The 27673-nt window shown below is 40.3% G+C and overlaps 2 protein-coding genes and 1 long non-coding RNA gene across 4 annotated transcripts in view; 2 read left to right on the top strand and 1 right to left on the bottom strand.

The window, feature by feature from the left end:
- Positions 1-13065, top strand: part of kcnh7b (potassium channel, voltage gated eag related subfamily H, member 7b) — a 43020-nt gene extending 29955 nt beyond the window's left edge. Inside the window, exons 10-15 of the mRNA XM_086051165.1 lie at positions 2701-2906; positions 3846-3933; positions 4021-4194; positions 6316-6472; positions 8915-9095; positions 10534-13065. Of these exons, the coding sequence (XP_085907291.1) occupies positions 2701-2906; positions 3846-3933; positions 4021-4194; positions 6316-6472; positions 8915-9095; positions 10534-10830 (1103 nt within the window). The 3' untranslated portion in view covers positions 10831-13065. The remainder of the gene's footprint in view (positions 1-2700; positions 2907-3845; positions 3934-4020; positions 4195-6315; positions 6473-8914; positions 9096-10533) is intronic.
- Positions 1-27673, bottom strand: part of LOC147136678 (uncharacterized) — an 88211-nt gene that overhangs the window by 43314 nt on the left and 17224 nt on the right. For both annotated transcript variants that reach the window (XR_015089500.1, XR_015089501.1), the window contains exons 6-9: positions 23251-23501; positions 21414-21524; positions 4071-4211; positions 2746-2898 (exon numbers count right to left, since the gene is read on the bottom strand). This is a non-coding gene — a long non-coding RNA (uncharacterized LOC147136678). The remainder of the gene's footprint in view (positions 1-2745; positions 2899-4070; positions 4212-21413; positions 21525-23250; positions 23502-27673) is intronic.
- Positions 13566-27561, top strand: ifih1 (interferon induced with helicase C domain 1). The gene is made up of 16 exons (XM_086051173.1): positions 13566-14068; positions 14330-14501; positions 15419-15511; positions 15637-15711; positions 18742-18968; positions 19599-19809; positions 21337-21554; positions 23017-23118; positions 23194-23317; positions 23392-23607; positions 23749-24005; positions 24084-24233; positions 24790-24951; positions 25030-25217; positions 25352-25445; positions 26318-27561. The coding sequence occupies exons 1-16, from the start codon at positions 13631-13633 to the stop codon at positions 26510-26512; spliced, it is 2922 nt and encodes a 973-aa protein (XP_085907299.1). The 5' UTR covers positions 13566-13630; the 3' UTR covers positions 26513-27561.

A 27673-nucleotide genomic window follows, 5' to 3' on the forward strand; every position in this document is an offset into this window, starting at 1 on the left:
AAAACAGGTGTTTTTTGCTGCTTAACTCATATCCCACAAATGTGAAATTCATCAGAATGCCACGTCTCAGCTAGTGGGCCTGCATAGAACGTAGTCTTGAAAAAAATATGTTTGGGTTGACTTCCTGTTCTTCCTGCTGTTTTTGTTTGACATTTTGACATTTCATGGTACATGTGCATTAGCGATGCATTGGCAGACTTCCACATTGGTGATTAACTCACTGGCCACGTTATGTAATAACGGTATAATCTGGTGAGATCCCATACAAGAGCGAGTGCTGTCATTCACACAAACATTTTGACTCACAGTCGCAGAAGCATTCGTTCCAAATCAAGCATTTCATTCACAATGTTTCTTATTGGGTAGCGATGAGACCTAGTCGTTAGCACGTCTGCATCACAGTCCTACTGTGTCGGGTTCGAATCTCGGCTCAGGCAAACACACGCTAGGTTCATTGTAAACTCTAAATTGTCCATAGGTGTGAACGCGAGTATGAATGGCTGTTCCTCTATTGTTTGCACTTGAATGGCAACCAGTCCGGGGTGGAACACACAAGCTCCCTTTTTTTTTTTTTAATATTATTTATATCAATATATAAATTGCAAGCACAAAAAGTACATACAAACAAATTATAATGTGAGCTTGCTGACAGGTTGGATAATGACAGGGTGGACATTTTTGGCTACTGTAAGCACTTATCGAGTACATGGTGGAACTTCAGTTGGCAACCCAAATCAGCTGACTGTGTACGGTTTAACGAATATGTTTTGAATTTTTGAAAGGTTTATATATCAATTTACATAAATGGAGATGTTAAGCTTGACAACATCCACATCTCCACACGTCATATGATGCAAATTACAAAATGGAAGTGTAAATACTGTATCTAGTCTGTAACCATCCTTTGTTTCTGCCACTATTGAAGAAAGGCAAAAGGCTGGTCGTAATGTCACTGAAACATCAGGGGAGTTCTTCTTCAAGGGACAGTTACCCCATAATGACATAGTGGAAGGCAATTTCAGGGACAAATGCAAAATGTTCAGTGTAAAAATGACTTTGTATCACTGAACTCATTACACACACTGTCGTTAGCACAGCAGTGTGGGACATGCAAAAATACCTATGCCCAATGGGGAAAAGAAAATTATTTTTTAAAAATAAATAAATAAATTGAAGTGATCATGATGTGTGTGTACGTTTGGCCATGTAACATACGATGTCAGGGTTTATTTATTCTGCTGGTTTCATGATGACAGTGATTTTAATGAGGACCCCCAAAGGCACTTTATCGTAATAGTGGCACAACTGTACTGACAAACATCGTTAAATAGCTCTCTGAATGTCAATCAAAACTTTGCACAGTATTAACATCTTTGTAAAGATTCCATCTCGTTAAATTGTGAAGCCAGTGTATGTGAAATGCTACCATTAATGTAAATTGCAAAAAAAAGCACGCATCCAATGACATTATCAGGCAGAAAAGGGTTCAGATGGAATTTTCGACAGTCTGAAGAAAGAGCAGTTTTTTGGGGGGCGTAATTGCAGCTTTTAAAACGCCTCACGTCAACGCATTTTGACAAGACGGCGCCCTCGCCACTTCTGCCCTCTGGCCGGCCAACAGAGGCGTTCGACGCCGAGAACGAGGCACTGGCATTTCTATTAAGTGGATCCATAAAAGGTTGCTAAAAGAGCACGGGCAACTGTCGGCTGATTCTTGACAGCACAGGAAGAAGAGGGATTATTATCGAAAAATGTCGCTAACGATTTCCCTCTCACCGAAATTTGTCATATGTTCGTCTTTCGATCGTCAACGCATAAGCTTGAATATTGGGCGAGGCGAAGCCAGGTGAGCTCGGAATAAAAGTGCATTTGTCCGTGAGATGAATGCGCCCCAAAGCCAACCCTGACACAATGAGGCTTAAGCATGGGTTGCTGAATCACACAGACCCATTATTAACATCCCCGCCGAAAATGTCACCGATCCAATTGATCAGTCTACTTTACACAACATCGTACAGTGTGATGCCAACAACATGCTTGATCAGCAGTGCTTTGCTCCATTTCTTTAGGGGGGGGGTCTGCATTTTCGCACAATGCCACAGATGAGCTATGAGGCTCGCCTGCAGCCAATCGAGCAAACGTGTGTACATTGCGCCCACAGCGCAGGTGTATAATAACATCTTCAACTACGGCCCCTGAGCAGTTCATTTGCTACTCGGATACGGTAGATCAACTTCGGCGCCGTTGCATAAATTGTATCATTAGGTGGTTTTCCAAGCTCATTCATGCATGAGCCCAAGAAATCATTTTGGACAAACTCAATAGGAAGGTCTAAAAAGAACCTGTATCTGTATCTTTTTGCTTGGTTGCACTACAGAGTACATTGCCATCCATCTCATTTTCTATAGCGCTTGCCCTTACTCGGGCCATAAGTGCACTGGAGCTTAAACCCAGCTGACTTTGGGAGAAAGGAAGGGCACATACATCCTTAGACTGGTTGCCGGTCAGTTGCAGTTGCACTTAAGAGACAAACCAACAGTCGCACTCATATTCGCACCTATGGACAATTTGGAGTTTTCGGCGAACCTAACCTGCATGTTTTTGGAATGTAAGAGGAAGGCAGAGCACTCTGAGAAACGCATGCAAATTCCGCACGGGAAGGCCTCACATATTGGTCTTGTGTGTGTTTGTCAAAACCAGGGAAAAATGACATCTTTGGTGAAATGATTCATCTATTTGCCAAACCTGGAAAGTCCAACGCTGACGTGCGGGCTCTGAGTTACTGCGACCTGAGCACCATTCAACGGGAGGACCTTTTGGAGGTGTTGGACATGTATCCAGAGTTTGCTGACTACTTTTTTGCCAACCTGGAGCTGACCTTCAATCTCAGGGATGAGTCTGCAAAGGTAAAAGAGAATGTTATGATAGCCATGTATATATATATATATATATATATATATATATATATATATATATATAGAGAGAGAGAGAGAGAGAGAGAGAGAGAGAGAGAGAGAGAGAGAATGTTATGATAGCCATATATATATATATATATATATATATATATATATATATATATATATATATATATATATATATATATGTATAGAGAGAGAGAGAGAGAGAGAGAGAGTTAGAGAGTGAAAGAGATAGAGAGAAAGAGAGAGAGATACACAAACATATACATACATATATCACATATACACACATTAGTACACACAAGAATGTATGTTAGCGTCAAGTGTTGTAGTCAATCAATGCGAGTTTGTCTGTAACGGTCTAGTGAGGCGGGGAAACTTGGTCAGGTCAGACAGTGCAGTGGTCTCGTACAGCTGAAGCAGGGAGTGGATGTCCCATCAATGTGCCTGCCGGCTAAAGTCTTGTAACGAAGGCAGTTGCGTGTCTATATGTGCCTGTGTCTCATCCACAGATGAAGGCGCACGCATTTAAGAGAAGCACATTGCTTTGTTGTTAGCATGCCGCCTTTCTTGATTTCTTTTGACAGTCGGCAAGAGTTTGAAAGCTCGCTGCTGGCGCCTACAGGACCTAAGTGGGAGACTAATTACTTACTTACTGCTTTTTATCTATTCATCTACATCTAGTCGTCGACCGGAATGTTTTGGCGTCAAATATTTTTATTCAATCTAAGCGTGATGAACTTTTCAAATCCCATCTGTATTCAACAATGCCATAGCACAGTTGTTAGCTATCGTGGCCTTTTTTGCTCTTTGCTCGCGTGTTTTCCTCCCCAAATATTACCTGCGATCGTCTTCAACCCTGGGAGGCAAATGACATCCACACTCGTTTGGCTCTTAACGTGTACGCTAATATTTATGTTATTGCAGCCTCCCAGTCCCGAGGGCTGTGACTCGGACGGTGAGGGCACCAGGAGTATTAAAAGAAGGATTTCCTTCACACCGGAGCCGCCCAAAGGTAAGTCTTGAATAGCGAAATCAATACACAACAACAACATCCCTAGTCATGCTTAGTGGCCAACCATTGTTATTTGCTGTTCCCTAGTGGAAAACAACGAAGTCTGTACACAACTGGAAAGGGGAAGGGAGTCAAACCTGTGCCTAAAGAGATGTTCCGAAGTCCGGGGTCCCTCGACACCCAGCAGCCCTGTTCTCGACTCTAATCTTCTCGGACACAACGAGGTCGCAGACGGCTTGAGGAGAAGTCCATCTTTTCAAGGTAACACGTTTGTCCACCTTGAAAAGAAGGGAATTACTCTTTCTCGGAATAGAGGTAGTGGCGACACCTCAACTTTTTCAGCCATTGTGAAGAAGGGTGCAAAGAATCAAATTATAGCATACACACAAACACGCACAGTAGGCCTACATCACTTTTTTTTTCTCTCTTTTTAACGGATTTTCACCTATTGTGGGAGGTTCTGTAATATATCCCCCACAACGAAAAGTGGTTGACTGTAAACACACCTGTCAGCGCAGTGCCATTAAAACAGCACAGCAGCATCTTCTCTTTGGACAGGCAGCAAGTGCCGCACGCAAATGCTAACGATCCGGGGGTGCTGTAAATAGCAGCGGTAACTGGACACCGCTGTGTGCTACGACAAATGAGAGCATCCATAACGCAGCTTTTAAAGGCTAGCATACCCGGCCGCACCGGTTCGATGGTGTTGTTTAGTGGCACGGCTTCAGTATGCAACGCCTCACTTTGTCTGTGTGCTTTTACAACTCAAATAAGCCGAGACACGGACAGGGATTCTGCTGCGTGACTTTACAACTGCTCACAAAGTTTCACCATAATGAGTAGGGTCAGAAAAGTGATAAGGAAAAGATTTTATTACATGGCTTGCTAAAATTTGCTCGCTGAAGTAGTGAACATTGAAATGCTTTGTGTTGCTTGCATACAGCAGACCAACGACAAATGTTTTTGATCAAATAAGATCGCATAGGAATTGTGTGGGATTTCATACAAAAGTTAAATGAATGTAACATGCTGGAATAATAATTTTGGAGGGGGTTGCCTGAAGATGCTTTTCAAACTGCTACATATGCAAACTGTAAATGTATTTTCAGAGACACTTTTACTATTGACGTCTTAGTGCAGTGTGTTTACATGGGAATTTCACCTAAAAAAATAGTAATCCAATGTTTTTTTTTTAATGCAGAAAACTGTTTGCATGAATGTGGCTTGTTTGCAATTCAGCAGGTTTTCTGACAAAAAATAAATAAATGGCTGTTATAATTTTGGGTTGCTTGGGGGTACAAAAAAAATAAAATCATACACCATAGATGTCATTTGTAAAATAAAATTCTTCAAAAAAGCGGATAGATGTAACATGTTATTGGAGCTTTTTTGCACGAGAGTGTAGGATTTCCTACGATAAGAAAACCAGTGTAATTTGTAGTAAATGGACATGCTTCGTCTTTAACTTTTTTGACAAGATAAATAAAGTACACAGCACGCATACAGCTCTACTAAGATTTGAAAGGCAACGGCAATGTTGACAGTTGCCTTTCAAATCTTAGTAGAGCATGTCTGCCACAAGAACTTTTTAAGATTTCATACCTAAATTAATCCACTGTAACTTGTATTACAAAAGGCGTAATTATGATGAGTTTCCATTTTTCTCAAATATAGTTTAATCATATCCTCAAATGATGACAAAATCAAAACATTTCAGTGCACTCACACATCTCATGACCACGAACATGTCCATGTTTGACAGGCGTGCAGTTCAAACGGTATCGTGCCTAATATTTCAGATATTGACCACACAAAGTTACTTCTACTCCTGTAACAAGATAGTGTTGTTCTCCTGATAAGGGTTCCTTCTATTGTTCCTTTGACTTGCTCAGTGGATGCTGAGGCCGTGTGAGGACAAAGCACAGTGTCGCTCGTGAGAAAAAGGGACACAAGACAGAACAGGCTTCCTCGTATCTTTACGGCTCATCGTGCTTGCTACAAAGCCACCTGCACACACTGACTCCACAGATAGACAAACCATACAAGCGGCCATATTTTTTTTTTTTAATTCCAAAAAATGGGCTTCTGACACACATGACTGTAAAGCAAACGTAATGATACCAGGTGTCCAGCTGCGATAACAACGGGCTTCGTTTGCCACTTGAAAACGGCGCTCTAGTAATTCCACCGGGACAAAGGCCTGATGAATTACAACAAAGACCCGACACTCAGCAATCCTTTTTAGATTAATGACAGCCTATTTTAACAAGCACCTTTTTTTTTTTTTCTTTTTCTTTTCTGTTGTTGTTTTTTAGCGGTGACGCTGTTCTGCCCCACATGTATGCGTGTAAAGAATGCATGTTGCTTTTGCGCTCTCTGCAGATCTGTGCTGTGATAAATGGGTGTGCAAGAAGCCTACGGACTACCTGGATGAGTCAGCACACTTCCAGGAGCTGAGAGGAGATGATAATTCGGCCAGCGAGCTCACCTACGGAGAGGTGGAACAGCGCTTAAATCAGCTCCAAGAACATTTAAACAGGTATGGGTTTTTTTTTTTTTTGGATGGGTTGGTCAATTTAACCCAACAGAAAATGTTTGATTAGCTACAATTCTGGGTTCTTTCAACTACCATCCTTTTTTTTTTTTCCAGTATTTTATCCAGCTTTGTCGCATTATTCAAAATGAATTCGGATACATTACAGTACAATCTCTAAGAATAGTAATTGCATTAGGTGACCAATAATCTAATGCAATAACAAGGTACATGCTAGACTTGGTCACTCAAAGCCTACATTATGCAGTAAACAACATGAGAATCTTCAATCAAAATATTTATAAAGTCACCTTTAAGTCAAGAACAAGAAATTCAAATCAGTGGCAGACAAAACAATTAATAGAAACAATGCAAAACAAATAAGTAACGGTATCAGTGCGAAATGAGAAACTATTAACCGTTGCATTAAGTTGCGCTAACAGCCTGTCAACGCTGCAAAATGCTAGCTCAATTTACAAGCATGTATTCTACTTTCAAGAAATTGAACCAATTTGGACAATGTGAATTATATACTGGATGTCGTGTGCATAAAATTATTCATTTAAACCTTGCCACGAGGATAAGTTCTCCCAGTGTTAGTTTGTGCCCTCACTGAGCCTGGACTGGCCAGGTGTGGCGATTTCAAGTTGATTGGGTGGTATAAATAAAAATAATCAAAAGTTGAGTTTAACTTTTCATAACTCATAACACTATTGTGGTGATGATGGTGGTACTTGTAGAGCTATTTTAAAAAAAAAAAAAAAAAAAAAAAAAAAAAAAGGTCGTGAAAGAACCACTGATGTAGTAAAAAGAAAAATGTATTTACCCACATCAGTGCGATATTCTGCTCACGGGCACCTTAAAGCACTTTTAATTAGCCATAAATGCTGGAGCTGTGTAAGCTTGAAGAAGTTTTTGGGGAGAAACAAAATGAAGGATAAGGTTAACGGTCAGAGCGTCTTGAAAGTTTTACGGAAGACTACTTCAAAAATTGTGATTAGTAGAAAAAAGAAAAAAAAAGTGTCACCTCCCACACAAATAAAAGTAAGATGCACTTACACCAAGATCCCTGCCAGGATTTATCTCATTTTGCTCAGACAAATATAGAAGGTGGAAGAATAAAATCTACCTGGCAAGAGATATTGTTGGACTAAATATACAGTAGGTGGGATTTAGGGCGATTGAACGATAACATTCAAAACACAATAATGAATTGGTACAACAGCTTTGTTTATACTGACAAACACATATATTAATGCGTGAGCAGCTGTAGTTTAGATGTAATTTTCAGAAGAGGCAAAATTTTAACAACGCAACTGCAGCCAGAGAGTGACACATAAACGAACAGCAGGTGGTATTTTTGGCCGGGGAATGACACCGGCATCTGCACCGTGTGTGTGGCTCATTTTATTTTCGCACAAATAAGTCATGTTAAACCCTGCAATATAATCAATCCCATTTTTTCCCCGCATGTGAGTTGGCTGGATGAGCTTTTTATTTGCTTTTGGACAACAAAAATAGCATAAAGTGCACTTTTAATATTGTGCCGTTTACATTATTGATTACAACCTACAAGCACATGACTTCTTATTTTAATCCCTGGACAAATAAATACATTATGTAATAAAGGGATAACTTTTGGCTGTTGATTTTAAACAAGGTGTCCTGATTAAATGTAGTCATAGTAACATTCGTGGAAATAGTGTACTTAGCAGCAGTAAACAAGAGATTCACACTTCCCATACATAAGCTAATTATCACCCTGTTAAAAAAAAAAACACCATCCTTGACTGGCTCATTGTTTCCATAACGCAAGCCTCTGTTTACTATCACGGATCAAAAGCCCCCTCTAGTGGTCGGTAAACAAACTGATTCTACCCACAGTGATCACGTTCAAGTTTGTTTCGTTTATTATGATGTTGGATGTTACAATTTAATTTTGTTGAGAGTCTATGGAAAGCAGTTTGGAACATTTATTTTATATCCATGTTCAGGTCTATGTGCTGGACTAAAAAAAATAAAGGGCAAATAAATTAGTGTGTGTAAATGGGTGAATGAGAGCTTTCCTCACTTTGTAGGTTGTCGTTTTAACAAACTCAGTCAAGTTGACGTGCGTTAATTTACGGGCGTCTTGCCACATCAAATATGGCGGACACTCACAAAGATAAAAGGGGCCCAAACTGGAGTCCATGCTATGCTATGCTATACTAATTTGTGTCTATGGTTAAATCGTGGTGGCTTTTTCTGTAGTTTCAAGATTAGTCTCGGGGATGTCTAATCCATCACTTTATTTTATCAAATGCATAACTGACGTTTTGTGCTGTAATCCAAGGTTTTTCTGCAAATACGGTCTGATTTTTTTTTTTTTTTCCTGTATATGGAAATAATTTGGGGAGATAGTAGAACGACTGTGGTCTGCACGCTTTAATGGTTCATGCTGTTTGTCAGGTTGGAGTCTCAGCTAACGTCCGACATTCAGACCATCCTGCAGCTGCTGCAGAGACAGCCCGCATTGGGTCCTCCGGCTTACAGCACTGTGACCGCCAGTCCAGACTATCACGGATCCGCCGTGAAGATTCAGCCCGCTGCCTTGACAGCGAGCCATTTTTTCAGCCATACGCAAAGTCAAGTAAGCGAAGACTGTCAAAGTCAAAAGGTTACCTCGATTACCGTGATGATGATTGACAGGCCACCTCCTCCTCCCTGGGTTAGATAACCTTTGAAATCGATGCGCTTCTTGTTTTGAAATAACTCATGCAAATCAATCACTTATCTGAGCAAGGACAAAATATTGATGTTCAAGTTATGTCTTAAAATCCAATAGCCTCACATATTGATATTGGCACTGTCTGACATCAAATTACATTGATAATGTTGCTGGCATTTTGCTCCATATAAAGGTTAAGCACTGTTTTGTGACCGTGTTCTGTTTACCTTTTTTTCAAGAATATGCTACTAGCAGGCCCAGTAGTTGACACACAGCATTTTTTAAATTTAATTAAGCTTGTGGAATATAAGTTAAGTAGCTAAATGCACTCGTTTTTAGCCATCTCCGGGGGCGGCCATTTTGTCTTCTGTCGACTGAAAATGACATCATAACTGCTCACAACGACCAATCACGGCTGTCCTGTTTTCTGAATCTGAACTGTGATTGGTCGTTGTGAGCAGTTGTGATTTCATTTTCAGCAGACAGAAGACAAAATGGCCACCCTCAGAGATGGCTAAAAACGAGTGGATTAACACTTACTCAACACAAACCTAATATTTATCAGAATGCCCCGTTTCAAGTAGTGGGCTTGCATAGATACATATTCTTAAAAAAAAAAAAAGTTTGCGTAGACTTCCGCTTTAAGGGATTGTAATTTTTTTGTTTTTCACCATTTTAGTTTTTCAGATTTTTTGGGGCGTGATTCACTTTGGGGTCTGGCAATGTATACGAACTTTGTTCGCAGCAGCGATTATCCGGCGCAATTGCAACGCGCAGCTAGCTAGGTAGCTTTGCCCACACCCCGAAAATACATTTTCCCTTTGGATAGTCTGCTGGCGTGATCTCTTTAGAGCGCTTCATTGTTGGCCATGAGTGCGTGTATGTCACACAGAAAAAGATGGAAAGGGGCAAAAAAAATAAGAGGAAAAGTCTCACTTGATAGGCGGCATGTGGACCAGGACTCCGGGCTGGCATGGCCGTTTTAGAGCGCCTCATTATCAGTTGTGAGCACATGCACGTCAAGCAGAGAAAGACAGAAGAGCAAGGGGGTGTGGATAAAAGACAAAGTTAGATTTGACAGCCAGCGTCAGAGGACGAGGCTTCATGATGGCGTGGCTGCTTTAGAGCGCCTCGTTGTCACACTGTGGAAAAGCCCGGTGACAACCCCGTGGGATACATTCCAGCTACCGGAGCCTTTAAGCGGATATATGTGGGCGTAAATTGTCCATTTTTTTGCCCAGGATAGTAGTTAGTTGTAGTTGACAGTTGAGCGTGGCGCAGCTTCGGTGCATTCAGATTGACTTTAACACACCCACACGATGCCATTGTTAACCTCTACTCTCCACATCCTCACACCCAGGGTCCTAACCACAAAGTGAAGAGGGCCTTTCGAGAATCCAAAGACTCAGTGCCGAGCTTGGCCACCTTGAAGGTGCCGGTCGAGGACAACCTTTCGACATTGCTTTTACAAAGACAAGCAGAACCACAACAGCAGCAGCAGCAGCAGCAGCAGCAGCAACAAGAGATTAGCCGGGATCAACAGTCAACATTGATCCTTATTTCAACATCGTCCTCATCTTCGCCCCCTTCCGACTGCAACCTCAACACCACCGGACTCCACAGACCTGACTCTGACCCAGAGCTACCAAGGCCATAAACCTTTCAGCATTTGTCTTCTAACCTCTGGGTCGTAATGCTGTAATAATTACATACAGTAGTAGTCACTTTTTATCAGCATGCTGCAACAGACAAATATATATTCTTGATTTGCAGTTGCTTGGTAGTATATTTAATGTGTTTTTTCTCATGCATTTGGATAAAATACTGTTCTTGCGGTATTGCAGTACCGCTGGCATCCACACGATTTTCCAATGTAAATGCGCTTGGAGAGTGCAAACTACCACCAAGGCCACTATAGACCACCAATAGCCATTCTGTTATATGCAAAACATCACACAGACAGTACTGTATGTCTGGACGTACAAAAAAAAAAAAAAAATTACAAATATGCTCGTGTTTTAATTGTAAAGGTCAATAAAAAAAATATTATTGCTTGGTAAATCGAGACGCTAGAAGGATAGGACTGAAACACGATACTTAAAATGACATATTCACCAGCAGTCGCCTCCAAGCTGTTCTCATGATAATTTAGCAGGATTTTCTACAAAACGTAATGCACTGTAAGTAGTATTTAAAAAAAAAAAAAAAAAAAAGTTTTGGGGGGGACACTTTTTTTTTGTAAATGAATGTTATGAAAATCTAATTGCCTACCTGGTTTGAAATGAGCAGAAATGTGGATGGAAATGATCAAATTTCTGCCATTTCCTGAGAAATGGAATTTAACACAGTGGATATACAAAAGTCTACACCCTGTTTAAATGCTAAGTTTTTGTGATACAAAAATAATTTCAAAACCTTTCCCACCATTATTTAGTCACCTACACACTGTACTATTCAATTGGAAAATCGTTTTAATCTCTTCGAATGGAGCCCAAAAAATAATAATGTGGTACCTGTGCACACCTTTTGCAACAAAGGCTTTGGCTGTGCTCAGAATTAATCACATTCAAACTCATGTTATAGAGGTGTCACCATTTAAATCCCTCTCATTAACCTCAAACATACCTTTTAGTTGTTTTTTTTCCACTTAAGTTGTACAGGTAGATGGTTACAGTAATGGTGAAAAAAAATTTGAAATGATTTATCTCGTGTCTCATTTATATTCACAAAAAATGGCATTTGAAGAAGGGTGTGTAGACTTTTTATATGCACTTTAGATGGAATATATATGTATATATAACATAAAGATAATGTCAAAGAATCCATCCCTAAGTAAGTTTATTCAGTGACACTTTTGTTTCTACATCCAGATCAATCATAATGTAGTCAGTGCTTATATTTTTTGTACCATTTCCAACTAAATTCTCACTTTTAGCGACTACGCAGATGGTGAGATGGATCTGATCTGAACTTATCAATATGTTCTTTAGGCATACACATGATGAGCTAATCAAATCCAACTATCCTGCAGGACCAGGATTCAAAACTATTTTTCTTCTCATATTTTGCTTACAACACAAGAACCAAACCTTTGCATGCTGTACTACGAGTCACAAATACAGGAAAGGGAAAAAAAAAAAGTTCATTTTGGTTCAGATTTATTTGGATGACACTTAACCAGAATTAGTGGATCAACAAGTTGGAGCCCATCCAAGTTTTTATTTTATTTTCATTTATTTATTTATTTATTGCACGTATTTGTGTAATATAGCATTTACACGAAGGTATGAGAACTGTTTGTGTATCCTTGGCTGTATGCCTGTCTTCTCTGAAATGTGACTCAGGGGTTATGGACAATTGCACTGCAGTTTACAGTATCCAGAATACTGTAATAATCCTCTTTATACAATGTGCATTATTACAGTACTACGGTCACTGGTGTGCACCTACTGTACATGAAACTATCATTTGTAGACAAACGCATGTGTTTTCTTTTTTTTTTTTAATCTGTTTAGTCATTGTTTTTGCACCACTTGCTAGCCCAAAGTAGCACATATAAAGATGTCAGCATACGTGTCTCTTTTACCACGTAGAAAGTTAGTGTTTGCACATAAACAGCCCCGACATAGGGTCTTGTGCCTCTACCGTAAATACAAAATGCTACGTCAGACTATTCTTAACATATCAACAAGTCGTTTCATTTCCCAGCACAATTTTGGTGACGTTGTACATTTAAATATTGCTAGAAACTAAAAAAAATGAAATTAATCATATTGCCAGATGTTTAAAAAAAAAGTCTATTTTTTTTACTGCTGCTCTTCTTTTAAAAAGTAGTAAATGTTTGTTTTGAAACTGGGATCGGCAATAAAAGGAGACACTTAAAACGGTGGAAGCAATGACTTATTTTTTTTAACGGTACGGTAAAGCAAGCATCATTAGCATTAGCTAATTTAGCATTGTATTGGATGGATGGATGGATGGATGATGGATCGATATCTGTAGATAGATAGAGAGAAATAGAAAAAATCTATTTGAAATAATATATCTATTTGAAAAATATGCGAATATCTAAACTCACGGGTGCCGAACCGCGAGTGGCGGGGCGGAATGTTACACAGTACAGGCACTGTGAATTAAGGGAAAGTTATCAAAATGGTTATTGTAGCCTAAATGTAGGTAGTAACCTATGTACATTTCATATTCCCTTAGTTTCGTTTTGTTATTTTTACACGGTTATTTATACTAATTCTAATTGTAGATCACAGTCAGTCGGACTCATATGGACCCTTTTACTAAGTTGCTGCGTGTTGTCCACTGTCAAATGCTGCCATCTCTCGGCTGAATTAAGTACTAGTGGCATAATTGTGGTGAAACGAAAGTTACACATTTTACTTTCGTTTTGCCAAAAGAGAAACATTTGGGACTGCATCCCCTGGAAAGCGAGCAGTGTGTGAGTCATGGCGGCCGATGGGGACGACATCATCAATGAGAATCTGATCGAAAGCTTTCGGCCGAGGCTCCGAACGTACATCGCGGTGGAGCCCGTTCTGGACCATCTTGATTTACTGGAACCCGAGCAGAAAGAACGCGTCCGACAAAGGGCCCAGACCGACGGCAACTCGGCGGCGGTGGACGTCCTAGTCGGAGCCGTCCTCCGCAAGCCGCGCCCGGAAGGCTGGTTCCAGAACTTCGTGGACGCCTTGTCCAACGCGGAATGCCGACAGGCAGCCGACTACATGCGGGGAAAGCTCCCCGACGCCGAGGTGGAGGCTGAAAACGACAACTGCATGCGAATGATCGATATCCTGGTGCCCAGTCTGGTGGCCATGAACACTAAAGAGGTGTGCATGCACTGCTTTGCGCGCAGACTCATCACCAAGGATGACCAAGACAAAGTGAGTACACGTTTGGACTGGTTTTGTTTTGTTTCGCGAGCTGTCAAAATGTACTGCGTGACGTTTAATTTAAAAACTGTCGAAATTCAGTCATGACCACAAGATGGCAGCAAAAACCCTTATATGAAGTCACTTCATTAGGTACTGAGACGCTAACACACAATCCAACTAATCTAATTTCGTCAACCGACTGTAAATACAGTTAGAATGATTAATTGCCGATTTTCACCAATCACATCTTTCTTGCTGTTCATTCTCCAGATCCTTCACTTAGTAGGCAATCAAGGACTCAGAGAGGCGGCTCGTGAACTCCTGAAAAGAATCGTGAGGTGTCCCCCGGGATGGTACTCGGATTTTGTCCAAATTCTGCTTGACACTGAACACAAGGACTTGTACAAACTGATGGGAGGATCCACCGACTGTAATACCACAGGTAGCCACTAGGAGTGCACATGCATCACGCAATACAATAAACTATGGCGACGTAAGACCGAGCCCAGCTGCGAACAGAGAAAAAGTCAGTCATGTCTTAAAATTAAATTATAACAGCCAACATAAAAAATTGAATTTCCATAAACCAGCGATTCTCAACCAGTGTTCCGTGGCACATTAGTGTGTCGTGAGAGATCATCAGGTGTGCCGCGGGAAATTATCCTATGTCAATTATTTTAACGAAAAATATATACATCCTAATTAAAAAAAAAAAAAGTTTTGTTGATTTATTTGTGCAAACATTTTTTTTTCACTAGATGACAGAAGGCACCTAATGTCCCCGAACAGCCACTTTCTATGCTGTTTTGCTGAGTGGTGTGCCGTGAGATTTTTTTTCTGATGAGAAATTTGTGCCTTGGCTCAATAAAGTTGGAGAAACACTGCCATAAACTATGGAAAAACCCCAAAACATTTTAATATCATGTCAAGGTCCTAACCTTAAAAATAATTGGCATTATTGTAGATAATTACGTTTTAAAAAATGCACTGGAATGTACATGCGCATGTGGCGAAGAACGTTGTAACCTCCACTTACAACCCAGGTTAAACATAGCTGATATACAATGTCTCACTTGAGATGTATCACGTCAACAATACTTTTTAATTGGACACCAATGACTACTTTGATATTAGCCAGGACTTTGACACTATATTGTGGCACATTGGTGCATTACAAAAAGATCCCCAAAAATATGAAAATTGCTGTTTTTCATCAAGTATCGGTTACACAGATTAAAAAAAAATCTAAATGGGTCAATATGTGAACAGCGAACCTGGACTTGACGAACATCTTTTTTAGAAACATACCAAAACATGCTAATGAGACTTTTATCTTGTCACCACTTTCCTAAACAAAAGATGACACTACGGGAAGTGACGCGGCGAAAGAAAGTCCAGAAAATTGTACATGTCAACATTTGGATCAGAAGGACACTGAGGGTGACAACACAGGTACCCGTCTTTAAAATGCTAGTCAGCTGACAAATATGATCGTATCGTCAGTCAGTATATCATTTCAGACTTCAGACTACAGACTTGAGACTTCCTCACTTGTGCCTACTATGTCACCTCCTCAGACGTGGACCAGGTTGAACGCTCACATGAAGATGCCGCGGATAAGTTAAGCAGCAGTTCAGAGCTGTCACCACCAGGTGGGAATATTTCACACACTCACTCGCTTGACTGCAGGCTGTCCGCTTGGGTTCACAACCTATACTGGGTGTTTACGTTTGCTGAGAACGGAGCCCGCACACATGAAAGCGTTTGCATTAAACAGCATTTGTGAAAGCTAAATGACTTTTTAGGAGCTCTGCGTGTCTCAGTGGCCCCTACCAAGTTATACGTGTCATGTGTACCGTGATGAAGCACACAGAAGTTAAAAGTTGGCAGCGCATAGCCGGTGCGTCAAATAAAAAACATATGTTGGCTCAGTATCGGCAAATCACTGCCCATTGGAAGACTCTTTTTTTACAGATCGACGCCATTATCATGCCGTCACCACTTTTTACTCAATGGCTCTATTTTGATTGCTTTATTCTTATCATCTACTCCCACGATGATAAGGATATGTGGCTTTCAGGTGGAATTTCACGATGACCCTAAAAGGCATCTTAACCTTTCGCAGTGAACTTCATTTAATTTTCTGTAAACGTTTGACTGCAAATGTCAAACTACTGTCATTTTTGCACAATTAAATGCTCTCTCAAGGAGCTGAATAGCAAAATTCACAACAGGTGTTTGAGCCCCGAATGGACAAATACATTTCCTAGTTCAATTTGACTCAAAATTTTAAAGGCCCCTTTATCAGAGCCCGACCAATTTAAATCGCCTGATATCAGCGCTTTCGAAAATCGGCAAAAATCGGCCAATTTTTGCCAATTGTATTTTTTTTATATACATTAACATATTACAACATAAGACAAAGGTCATTCAATGTTGAAAGGACATTCAAACAGCCTCCCAAATCCAATCTGAAAAAAAAATGGTTTTTTTTGCCAATTTTTCTCTCTGTTGAAAGATTAAACAAAAGCTAAAGTACAAGGTATTGTAAAACAGTCAAATATCCTGCCTGTAATTCGTATGTTTATGGCTTTTGGGTTTATCGGCTTCAGCCTAAAAAATCCATGACCAGTCGCGCCCTAATTTTAACATGATGAGATCTAGTCAAAACAATTGGTCAACAGTACTGCGCCGTTGCAAGGGTTCAAACGGAGGGAAGTGGCCACTAAACAGGTTGCAACTGAAATAGTTCTTGAAAACATTGCAGGAGTTACAGAAAGGCACAAAAATGGATGACCTTGGAAATGTTCATGGCGGTTGTAAATTTTGCGATTCAGCTCCTTGTTAGGGAGCAGCAAAGTTATGAGTGATGTCACATCATTGCTGACTCCCTAGATTGCATGTAGTCACATTAAACCACCACAAGCATGTGACGTCCGAGGCCGACAATTGCCGCGCTGAGAACGGACCTGTGCGGGAGGTTGAACTCATAACTGGGGGACATTTAGAGCCGATGAGAGCAAGTAGCAAAAGGGGGCATGCGTCACACATGTTTCCTCAGTTGCGTTCGTTATCCCCCTTCTACTTAGAAAAGCAAATGAATTATAACCATCCGACTCAAGTGGATCTCCCTACATGGCGACTTTAGCAAAGTGTGAGCGAATCATACACTCCCAAGTATGCTGGGAAAATGGAGGTGCCTGATAATCACATGCAGATGTTAAGCTCTGCAGGAAAACGCGCTGCCTCATATTTCCTGGAACATTTTAGGTACTTGTATTGACTCATATTTCATTGACGATGATACTTCTTGTTTGGAATTGTGGAAGCCTTTGAATTTGTGCTGAAGCAACATCTGCTTAACACATTTGGTGCACATCAAAGTGAGCGTATGTGGACAAGTGATGCGTCTCAGTAGCGATATTTACCTCAGCATGCACATTCCACATTTGACCTACCTGCAATGTGCTTTGATTTAGTACAGTGATTCCAAACCAAACTGTGGAGCATGTGTAAGAATACAAATGATTGTAATGGCAGTTTGGTAATTATGCATTTGTAGTTTGGAGAACAAAAGTCGAACTTTTCTCACATTTCCTCAATAAAATTTTTGTTTTAAATGAAAATTACAATGATAAATTGCTTAAAGGGGAAGTCAACCCAAACATATTTTTTTCTAGAATATGTTCCCAGCAGGGCCACTAGTTGAAACACGGCATTCTGATTCATTTTACGTTTGTAGAATCCAAGTTAAGCAGCAAAATGCACTCGTTTTTAGCCATCTCTGGGAGCGGCCATTTTGTCTTGTGTCGACTGAAAATGACATCACAACTGTTCACAACGACCAATCACGGCTCAGATTCAGAAAACAGGTCCGCCGTGATTGGTCCTTGTGAGCAGTTGTGATGTCATTTTCAGTCGACAGAAGACAAAATGGCCGCCCCCCGCGATGGCTAAAAACGAGTGGATTAACACTTATTCCACAAACGCAAAATTTATTCTTGAAAAAAATATGTTTGGGTTGACTTCCCCCTTTAATAATAGTGGGGGGAGGTGGGGCAAAAATAACAGTATCCAAAATGCACTTCAACAACTTCTTTTACAATGTAAAATCAATGAATTAGCTACGTGCAGCTCCCATCAACTTTTTTTAAACATTACTTATAAAATATACATATTTTGCATAATTAAATACTCTGTAAAGTGAATTCTGAGATTTGTTTATACATACAGTACATTACAAGTGTTTAAAGCTAAAAACATGCAAATACCGAGAACTATGTAATACTCAACTGCGGGACTATAGTGTTAAACTGTTTTTCACCATTTCGTTTATCCTGACTTTGGGGGTGTGGCTAAAACGAAGCCGCATGAATCCTCCCTCACCCACTATGTCAGAACTTTAGCGCCTTTGCTCGCATCAGCAGCTATACCGCGAAATTGCGCCGCACACTTAGCTATCTAGCTAGTCCGCTGCTGTGGCCGCTTTAGAGAACCCCATTGTCAGCTGAGATTAGCACATTTGTATGTTTAAGAAGCCATTTCAATACACTTTCTTCAATAAACACTGAGGCGACAATCTAATTCAACAAAAAACAATAGCATTATTTTCCTGAGCATTATTATGCCTGTACCGTAATTGTGCTTTGCTAACCAAATGATTAAGTCTGTCTGCATTTCAGAACTGCGTGACCCGGGCGCAGCTGCTGGAAGGCCAGATAAAGCTGATATTGTTCTTCGGGACTATCAGATGGACGTGGCTAAACCTGCCTTGGAGGGGAAAAACATCATCATATGCCTCCCGACCGGAAGTGGTAAAACCAGGGTGGCGGTTTATATTACCCGTGAGCATTTGGACCGCAGGAGGGCAGAGGGGAAAACAGGCAAAGTGGTCATCCTGGTGAACACGGTACGAAAATGAAGTGGATTGAAGTATAGAACAATTAGATTTTCCATTTACATCTTTACAACATTAGAATCATTTGACCCACTTTCCCCCAATTCTCAAATACCCAGCAAAAAAAACATTCTATCTTTCATTCAGTGTGCACATGTGGGTCAGTTGACCACAAATTACACGCCGTAAGGTTTCCCTGCACGCTTTTCCTCTCTGGCATGTGTGGGAACGGTTGTACTTTGGAAAAAATGAATAAAGAAAATCCCTCCTTGCTCCGTTTCAGATTAATGGCTTTCTAGCTCTGAAACCACCTCAGGAATTGTGTTTGTGTGCAATTCCACTTCCTTTCTTCCTAGCTAAAAGAAAAATGTCAAAACATTACTCTGCCCTATAAAATGCCCAATGTATTTTAAAACGGCTTCCACAAAAATAACAACGCTCTTCCAAATACATCAAAACATCTTCATTTTGGGTTTAAGATTCTCATGGAACGTTGAATGAAATGTTGTGAGTTTGTTCTTTTAATTTGAAAATAATTGATAAGATCTTAATTTTTTTTTTTTTTTTTTTCAAAAAATAAAGTTTTGTTTTTCCAGATTAAAAAAATGCCTGACAAATTGCCTCTTTGGTGTTGGTCCACAGGTTCCTCTTGTTGAGCAGCATTATGCCACAGAGTTCCATCGCTTTCTGAAGCACGCATATAAAGTGGAAAGAGTCAGTGGAAAATCCGTGCTCAAAATCTCTTTCACAGAGATTGTGAAAAAAAACGACATCATCATTTGCACAGCCCAGATTCTGGAAAATTACTTGGAGAGGTCGGTCAAAGGAGAAGACGAAGGAGTGCATCTAAAGGGTATGATCTGAAACCGCTTTCTTCTGAGCTTGCTTCGACTGTAGTGCTAGAAATTCCACAATTTAATCCCAAAGGAGATTGAATTTTTACTGATACAGGGAAGTCCTAGGATTGTGAGGCAGCTATTTGTATTTGGAAAATAAACTAGTCAAAGTGTGCCACTGGGTATTCCCCAATGTTTGTAGTAACATGTGTGCTTACGTATCATAATTGTTGTTCCAAAAAATGATCACAGCAACGCTGAATTTATTTTTGAATGACTGAGGGGGGGTTGGGGGGGGAAGATATACCTCTAGTTCTGGGCAAGCCGCTTGTAAAATTAGTACCGGTAAGATAAGATACAAGTTAGTCTACATTAAATGTATCTGAATGACACGATGCAGCTAGCTAAGATACAATAGAATGGCAAAAGTAGCTAAACTACAACAAGACTACTTTAGTTGGGCGGAACAAAAATATATTCAGAGCTAGGCACTTTACGCTTTAATTCTGGTCCGTCCTCCGTCCGCGACTTGGGTACCCTTCCGTCCTCATCCCTATGTCCTTATTCATAAAAAATTATCGTCCTCTGACCCCGTCCGTCCTTGTCCTTTTAAAGCGCTTCCGTCCTTACATTCCGTCGGTAGCACAAGGAAGGCCCGTGGTCCTTTTGCATCAATCTACAATTGAGGTTGTAACACTTTCACTCGCCTCATTTATCTTGATCAGAGAAAAGTTGGTTAAATAAATAATACAAAACTAAATTAAGATGTCAGATTTATGGCCCTACATTCAGTAAAACATTTATCTAGACTCAAAAGTGCAAAATATTGATATTTTTAGCAATAGGAAGCCACCCAGAGGACACAACGCTTCTCCCAGGACGATACCTGACAGTATCTTGTCAGTCTTCGGCTTTTGTTGGCACTCAACAGTCCAAGGTGGAATAGCCACCTAAGTGGAACATATGCTGTTTGTTGAAACGCCTGAAAGCGTGTGCTTTTTTACTTATTTGTTTATTTTTAATCCTTTTTTTTCTCCTGCTAGTTTCCACTTCCCACGTCTGTTCAAGCCATCAGTGTGTGGCTGACGAAATTCACATGAGAACATCTATCACCTACAAATCATCAAGCCGCCGCTCTTTGTTTCCTCCGGGGCATACGTTTACATCACAATGCTAACTTGTTGACATGATTCATTTTAAATATAGTTGCAGAGGAGAGGTGAGAGTGCTCGCATTCAACCACCCACTGTTAAATTAATTCCAATTAGTATTTAGTATTAGTATTAGTATTAGTATATATTTTATAAAACAAATGGACGTCCACAGTCAAAACACTCAAATGTCTCAGAATTGTATTATTTGTTACTGATTGAGCAAGTGCATTCAATAAAAGAGTAGACCTCCACCAAGGCGAAAAAAAAAAACAAAAAAACATTGAGGGTGGCAGTGTCCATCCATGCATCGGTTCCCAGTCTCTCCCTTTAAAAGCAGCTACTATGTCATTTCTGAATGCATTCATTTCTGTTTTTGTCTTATATTTCCAGATATCACCCTGATTATAATAGACGAGTGCCATCACACTAAGAAGGGTGAGGTCTACAACCGAGTGATGATGCGTTACCTGAAGCAGAAGTACAAGAACATGATGTTGAAGAAGGAGCAGAAGGAGATGGTGCCGCTGCCTCAGATCCTGGGGATGACGGCCTCACTGGGGGTGGGCAACGCCACAAAACTGAAGACAGCGAAGGAAAACATTTTGCAGGTCAGGACAACATATGAGAAGAAAAAAAATATATATATATATATATATATATATATATATATATATATATATATATATAGTTCTATTTCGTTCTATTGTCGAGATGTGGAAAAACTACGTTTAAACGTTTACGTTTTACTTGGAAACTGAAATCTCTCTTGTAAATTTGACACAAGATAATAGTGTTGTTAAAAACCCTGCCAAATTTGAATGATTAAAAAAAAAAACAGCAATTACTAAATAGAAAATGAGGCTTCAAAATTGTGAAAAATCATTTGTTGTCTGTACTCTCAAACGCCGTAGGCTTGTCCATTGGATGCCCCGTAAATCACAGCCCGCTGAAAAATGTATGCTGCTTCATGTAGCAATTTTCTTATGCTTGCACATTCCGACGTTTGAGCCTCGAAAATATATCTTCTTAAAGCCTCTGATGGCTGCAATATATCCCGCCGGGTTGTCACGGGGCTTTCCACGCCATGACAAGTGACGCTAGCCACCAGCTAGCTTGCTCGCTAACAGGCTTCGGCACTCCTCTAGACCACCCAAAAAGGCAATGAGCATTGAGCTCGTCTGCGGCGCTACGTTTGAAATTTAAATGGAACTACGGCAGCAGTGACGTCGCCATGGCGTACGTTTGAGAGTTCTACAACGCAAGAGAAGAATACTTACGTTACAGTGTAAACGAGACTTTCCACATCATGAATTTATGTGGGTGGTACGAAAAGGGCAAGAAATGACATGTTCCATTCGACCGCGGAAGCTAATTTCGCTACTATAGTGACTTGATTCGGCGCAAAGTGTGGCACACAGGAATGCTCTTTTGAGCCGCACACTGTTTAATGGAACGTAAAACTATCACTCATATTATTATTATCATATGTACTCATTTTTCTTGCAGTTAAAGCACTCGTTTTTTTCTGCCCGTTCATTCTTTTAACATTTGTAAAATTGACATTTGTGAAGGGTTAAGTAAATGTACAACATATAACTGCAATCCTATAAGTTAAATAACTAAATAAACGTATCTTATTTTGTTGTAAATTTCATCACTTTCACTGTATCACTTTCCTACATCACAGTCAGTCCCATTTTCAGTTTGACTTCCATCACGTTCCTTTTTTGCCATACCCTTCTGTTAAAAACGCCTTCAAACCAAAATCCCTCTAAAACTCGATTTTTCCAAGTTCTGTGTTGACTTAAGAGTTGTATTTTTTCCAAAAAACTGGTTGAGTTGCAAACTTCTAACTTCAGGTGCATTCGACTTCAGATGTGCTACTGTGCTTGTCTGGCGAAATTTCTCCAGCAAGCTGTTTCTAATGTTCCACTTGTCCCCATAAAGTGTCTCACTGACATACCAGTCAAAACCCAAAACACCTTTTTGGCTTGTGTTAGTCCAAAAGAGTGCGTCAGATTAATAAAGAATCAAAATGATTTACACACCAACACACTGTTTCTTTTGTAGATTTGTGCCAATTTGGATGCCTCCCAAATCTGGACCGGTAATCTCGGGAATTACAGCAATAAACCAGACAAAAAAGTTGTTCTTGTTGAAGACAAAGCAAAGGTTTGTCCACAAAAATCTATTTTTATATATTTATTCAGCGACTAATGTTTATGCCCCATCGCATACATTTTACAGGACCCGTTTGGTGATGTAATCAAGAACATCATGAACATTATTCAAATTCATGCTAACCTGAGCCCCAGCTGTGAGCTTGGCTCTCAGAACTATGAACAGTGGGTGGTCCAGTCCGAGCAACAAGGTGAGCAACTGTCCAACTCTTTTTGTCTCTTTTCTTTTTCCTTGTTCGCCGGTAACCTCGTGACTCCCTTGTAGCCGCCAAAGAGGAAGCTCAGGAAGTGCGGGTTTGCATGGAGCACCTTCGACGATACAACGACGCTCTGATAGTCAGCGACACCATTCGCATGCGTGATGCCTTCAGTTTCCTGGAAAAAAAACACAAGGAAGAGTTGAAAAGTAAAACCAGCCCCGACGAGGACCACGTCATAAATATTACCGATACGGAGAGAATTCTCTTCAATTTATTCCAAGGTATCAGAAGAATGGTGCTGCATTTCAACAACATGTGACAAGCATGTGGAATTTCAAACAAATAGCGTAAGCCTTATATGGACGTGAGCTTCATGTCCGCAGTGAGTTTTTGTAGACTGAGCATCACTGTGTTTCTTACAGACAACAAGGAAAACCTTGAGAAGCTTTCTAAGAATCAATCTTATGAAAATGACAGCTTGTCAAAACTACAATCAAATATTCTGTACCAGTTCACCACCAGGGAGGAGGCCAGGGGAATCATTTTCACCAAAATGCGACAAAGCGCCATCGCTCTCAGCCGTTGGATTCAGGAGAACCCAAAGTTTGACGACGTGGGCGTGAAAGTCTCGTACGTCATCGGAGGTGGAGACCAGAGTGCTGTCAAACCAATGACCCCTGTGAGAAAATAATGTCCCCGTTGCACAATGTGAGCACAACGCTAATCCTGTTGATGTGGCGCTATTTGTGTTCATCAGGTAGAGCAGAAGCATGTGTTGAACAAATTCCGCAGTGGTGCTGTCAACTTGCTGCTTGCCACCTCTGTGGCCCAAGAAGGTTTGGACATACCGGCGTGCAACTTTGTCATCTGCTACGGCCTTGTGACCAATGAGATTGCCATGATACAGGTTAGTGGTCTTATCACACAGGGTGGAAGTATCTAAAGCTGCTCTAAACTGGCTCAAGTCGTCTCTCGGGGACATGACGTACTTTGTTGAAATTGGTAATGGTCACAGACCAAATGGCTATGACCTAAGGGGTTCCCCAGGGGTCAATCTTGGGACACCTGTTGAATCTGTACATGCTTACAATAGGACAAACAAATAAGAACTGTAGGCCAAATAAAAAGTGACTACAGGCGGCCCTCGGGTTATGCGGTACTCGTCCTACGCTGTTTCGACTTTACAATGCCTGAGTCTCGTCCGCCATTTTGTCTACAGCCCCATAGTGTGTTTGTAAATGAATGCTCAGAATACAGGATTAGGTAACTGCTTGGTGGGCCGGATTAAATAATGGAGTGAGCCATAATTTGTCACATGACAACACAGATAGATGCTATGAGATGGTCCAAATCCTTTGGATGACGACTATTACCACTAGGGACCACCACAATGTCACATTTTGCTACACAGTGAGGAAGCTCTAATGGTTGTTGCTTGTATACACTTTTATTACCTCCTGCAGGCTCAAGGCAGAGCTCGAGCAAAGGACAGCACTTACATCGTGATTGAGGTGAAAGGCTCCGGGGTGACTGAGAAGGAAAGTGTCAATGAGTACCGCGTGAACTTAATGACCAAAGCCATTGACGGAATCCAAACATTAGATCCTGCTGAATATAAAAGCAAGGTATGTCTTCTCCAAACTGATTCCCTGATATCGCAATGAGATTGTTTTCAGCTATGTTTTTTGCCCCCTTCACGTTAGATTGAAGAATTTCAACTTCAGGCTATTCTTGAGGACAAGTTGAAAATGACAAGCAAAAAATCCACAAAGAATGAGCTTCCGTCAGAGGTGAAGTTAAGTTGCCGACATTGCTGCAAATTTGTCTGCAGCGGTGACGACATCCACATCATTGAGGACATGCACCACGTCAACGTTTCACAGCAGTTTAGGTAGAAATTGTTGACGTCGATATGTGGGACATTTTGTGCAATTTTAGAAGTATTTTTTTCTATTTCATTTAAAGGTTTGATTATACTTGCATGTTGTCAGTAGGATTCTCACATTAAATACAATTCCCTTACAGAGAACTTTTCATTCAGAAAGGAAACACTTCTCTTCAGGAACGATTTCTGGACTATGAAATTAATGGCTCCATAGCATGCAAGGACTGTGGGCAGGTAAAATTGTTTGGAAATGTGTTTTTAGTTCAGCAAGCAGACTTGAAGAAAGCATGGTTTATTTTTAGGTGCTCCCTAGCAAGTGTTTTGAATTCCTGAGAAATGGCCATGCAGAGTTCATTGCAGACCTGATGGTGTGCACGAGCCAATGAACTCTCATTAAGAAACTTCACTGGCTTTCGAGGTCCTTGGGACATTTTCTTTTTTTTCTTTTTTTTTTTTAATATGTGTTGGATTACTACTGAATAGGTAGAATTTTTACGGGCAAATTTGTTTCAAGCACCAAAAAGAATGTCACTGTCAGTTCAATTTCTGTTCCCACATTTTCGCTTAAACTATGATATTCCATTTTACTAGAATATCAAACATTACTAGCTTTTTTTTTTTTTTTTTTTTTAGATTTGCATATATCCACCAGATGGTGCTATTTTTTTCCCATTCCAAGCATGCAGCAACATTTGACGTCTTTGAAGTCTACGCCGCTGTGTTAAAGTATTTTTATTTCAGACTCAATCACCTCAGAAAAAAATACTTATTTACAACAGTTTTACACTATAAATTAAATGTTTTGTTTTTTTTATATGTATTTTGCTATCATGTGGCCTAATGGCGATATCAGTTATGGATGCCACATTATTGAATAAAACGTATGAAATTCAGCATCATCAGACACATTTTAGTCAACGGGAGGTTATGAGGTGCAGTTTCAATCTTTCTAGCTGAATTTTCTGGAAAACATCGTAAACAGGCTAACAGTCTCCAATGACAGAATTTAGGCCCTGAACAAATAAGTTCTGAATCCCATCTTGTGTTGTCAGTATTGGTCCTATCACCTATTCACAATCATGCTCACATCCATCCTTGTGTTGCAGCAATGGGGCACCATGATGATGTATCGAGGAATCGAGTGCCCCTGCCCGCAATTGAAGAACTTTGTTGTGACTATCAAAGAAAGGAAATTCAGCAATTACACCAAGTGGTGGGAGCTCCCCGCCAAGTTCCAGGCGTTCGATTATAGCGAGCACGCCAACCGCTTGGCTCAGCTGTCCACGGACGAAGAGGCCTGACATTAACTGCAAGAGTTTGCTCATTTTCAATCATGAAACAATACACTAATCAAATTGTGAAATGGGAATCCTTTGCTCAGATTTGTTTTCGTTTCCATTTCATCAGCGTTATACATTAGAAGACTTTGGCTGGAATCATGTAAGTTTGAGAGGCCGCTCGACAGGCGAGAGTATCGTAAAAAAGTCTCCATCGCAGATTTTTAATTTTTGTACCGATAGTAACTGTAGTTTGATCTAATACCCATTTATTTGGGGTGTAATTACACTATTGACTACTAGATGGCCGGAAACACATTACTAAGAGAACATTAAAGAAGAACAGAAATTTATAAACAGCCTAGTTTTTGTTGAAAATGACTGAATGCCATCCACTGTAATCCTGCTTTTTACGCCTACAGAAAGCACTGGCCGAAGGTTCATTTTATAACTTACATCATTGGGCGTGAGTGTCTGATGAAAGTTTGTTAATTTGGGGGTAAAAAAAAAAAAAAAAGAATGTTTTCAGCTCAGCCTATCTTTTGTTGAAAATGATGAAACGTCATCTGTCTTGTACATTCTTTGTACGGGTTATCCTCAGCGGGGTTGCGGGTGGGCTGATTTGAACAACACATTGTAAAGCCATACAGTAGTTGTTAACTAGTGAGGGGCCCTTTAAATGGCCCACTTTTAAGGAGAATAGTTAGTTAACAATAGTGGCCCCTGAGGAGATCATCATCGGTGCTGCTGCTTTTCGGTTTTATCAGAACAGGTCGTCCTGTCTTCTTCTCAACCAGGTCACTGAATGCCTTTCTTTGTGAAAATCAAATGCGTTAATTGTCATGAATGTAACAGAGAGCCAAAATTCTCAAAGTGCCTACTCTACTGCAGTGTTTGTTGATTGCCTCTCTTTGTGGTAGCAAAACTCCTGGCATGCCATGTTCATAATCATGTGCTTCAACCAGGAATGGTTGCAGCATTTGATTGACAACAGACATAATCAGCAGTTTTGGTGATCTTGTAAACTCTTCCATCCCTAAAGCAAAATGAAATAAAACAAAACAAAAAGACAACTGGTGTGGGAAATGTGTTTATCCATTATTTTCATGTATCACTTTTAGGAATATAAGACGAAGCAGTGGTTGGAATGTGGACTCTCCCTATCTCTGGCTATCGCGCTAGCTT

Source organism: Filicampus tigris, chromosome 14 (genome assembly GCF_054856515.1).
Source record: "Filicampus tigris isolate MCC_2025a chromosome 14, RoL_Ftig_1.0, whole genome shotgun sequence".
Taxonomy (NCBI): Eukaryota; Metazoa; Chordata; class Actinopteri; order Syngnathiformes; family Syngnathidae; genus Filicampus; species Filicampus tigris.

Excerpts from the sequence above, each read along its gene's own strand:
- ifih1 (XM_086051173.1), top strand. The coding sequence starts at position 13,631 with ATGGCGGCCGATGGGGACGACATCATCAATGAGAATCTGATCGAAAGC. Across the intron at positions 15,712-18,741 it reads TTCAGAGCTGTCACCACCAG|AACTGCGTGACCCGGGCGCA; the intron begins GTGGGAATATTT and ends TCTGCATTTCAG. Across the intron at positions 23,608-23,748 it reads TCTCTTCAATTTATTCCAAG|ACAACAAGGAAAACCTTGAG; the intron begins GTATCAGAAGAA and ends TGTTTCTTACAG.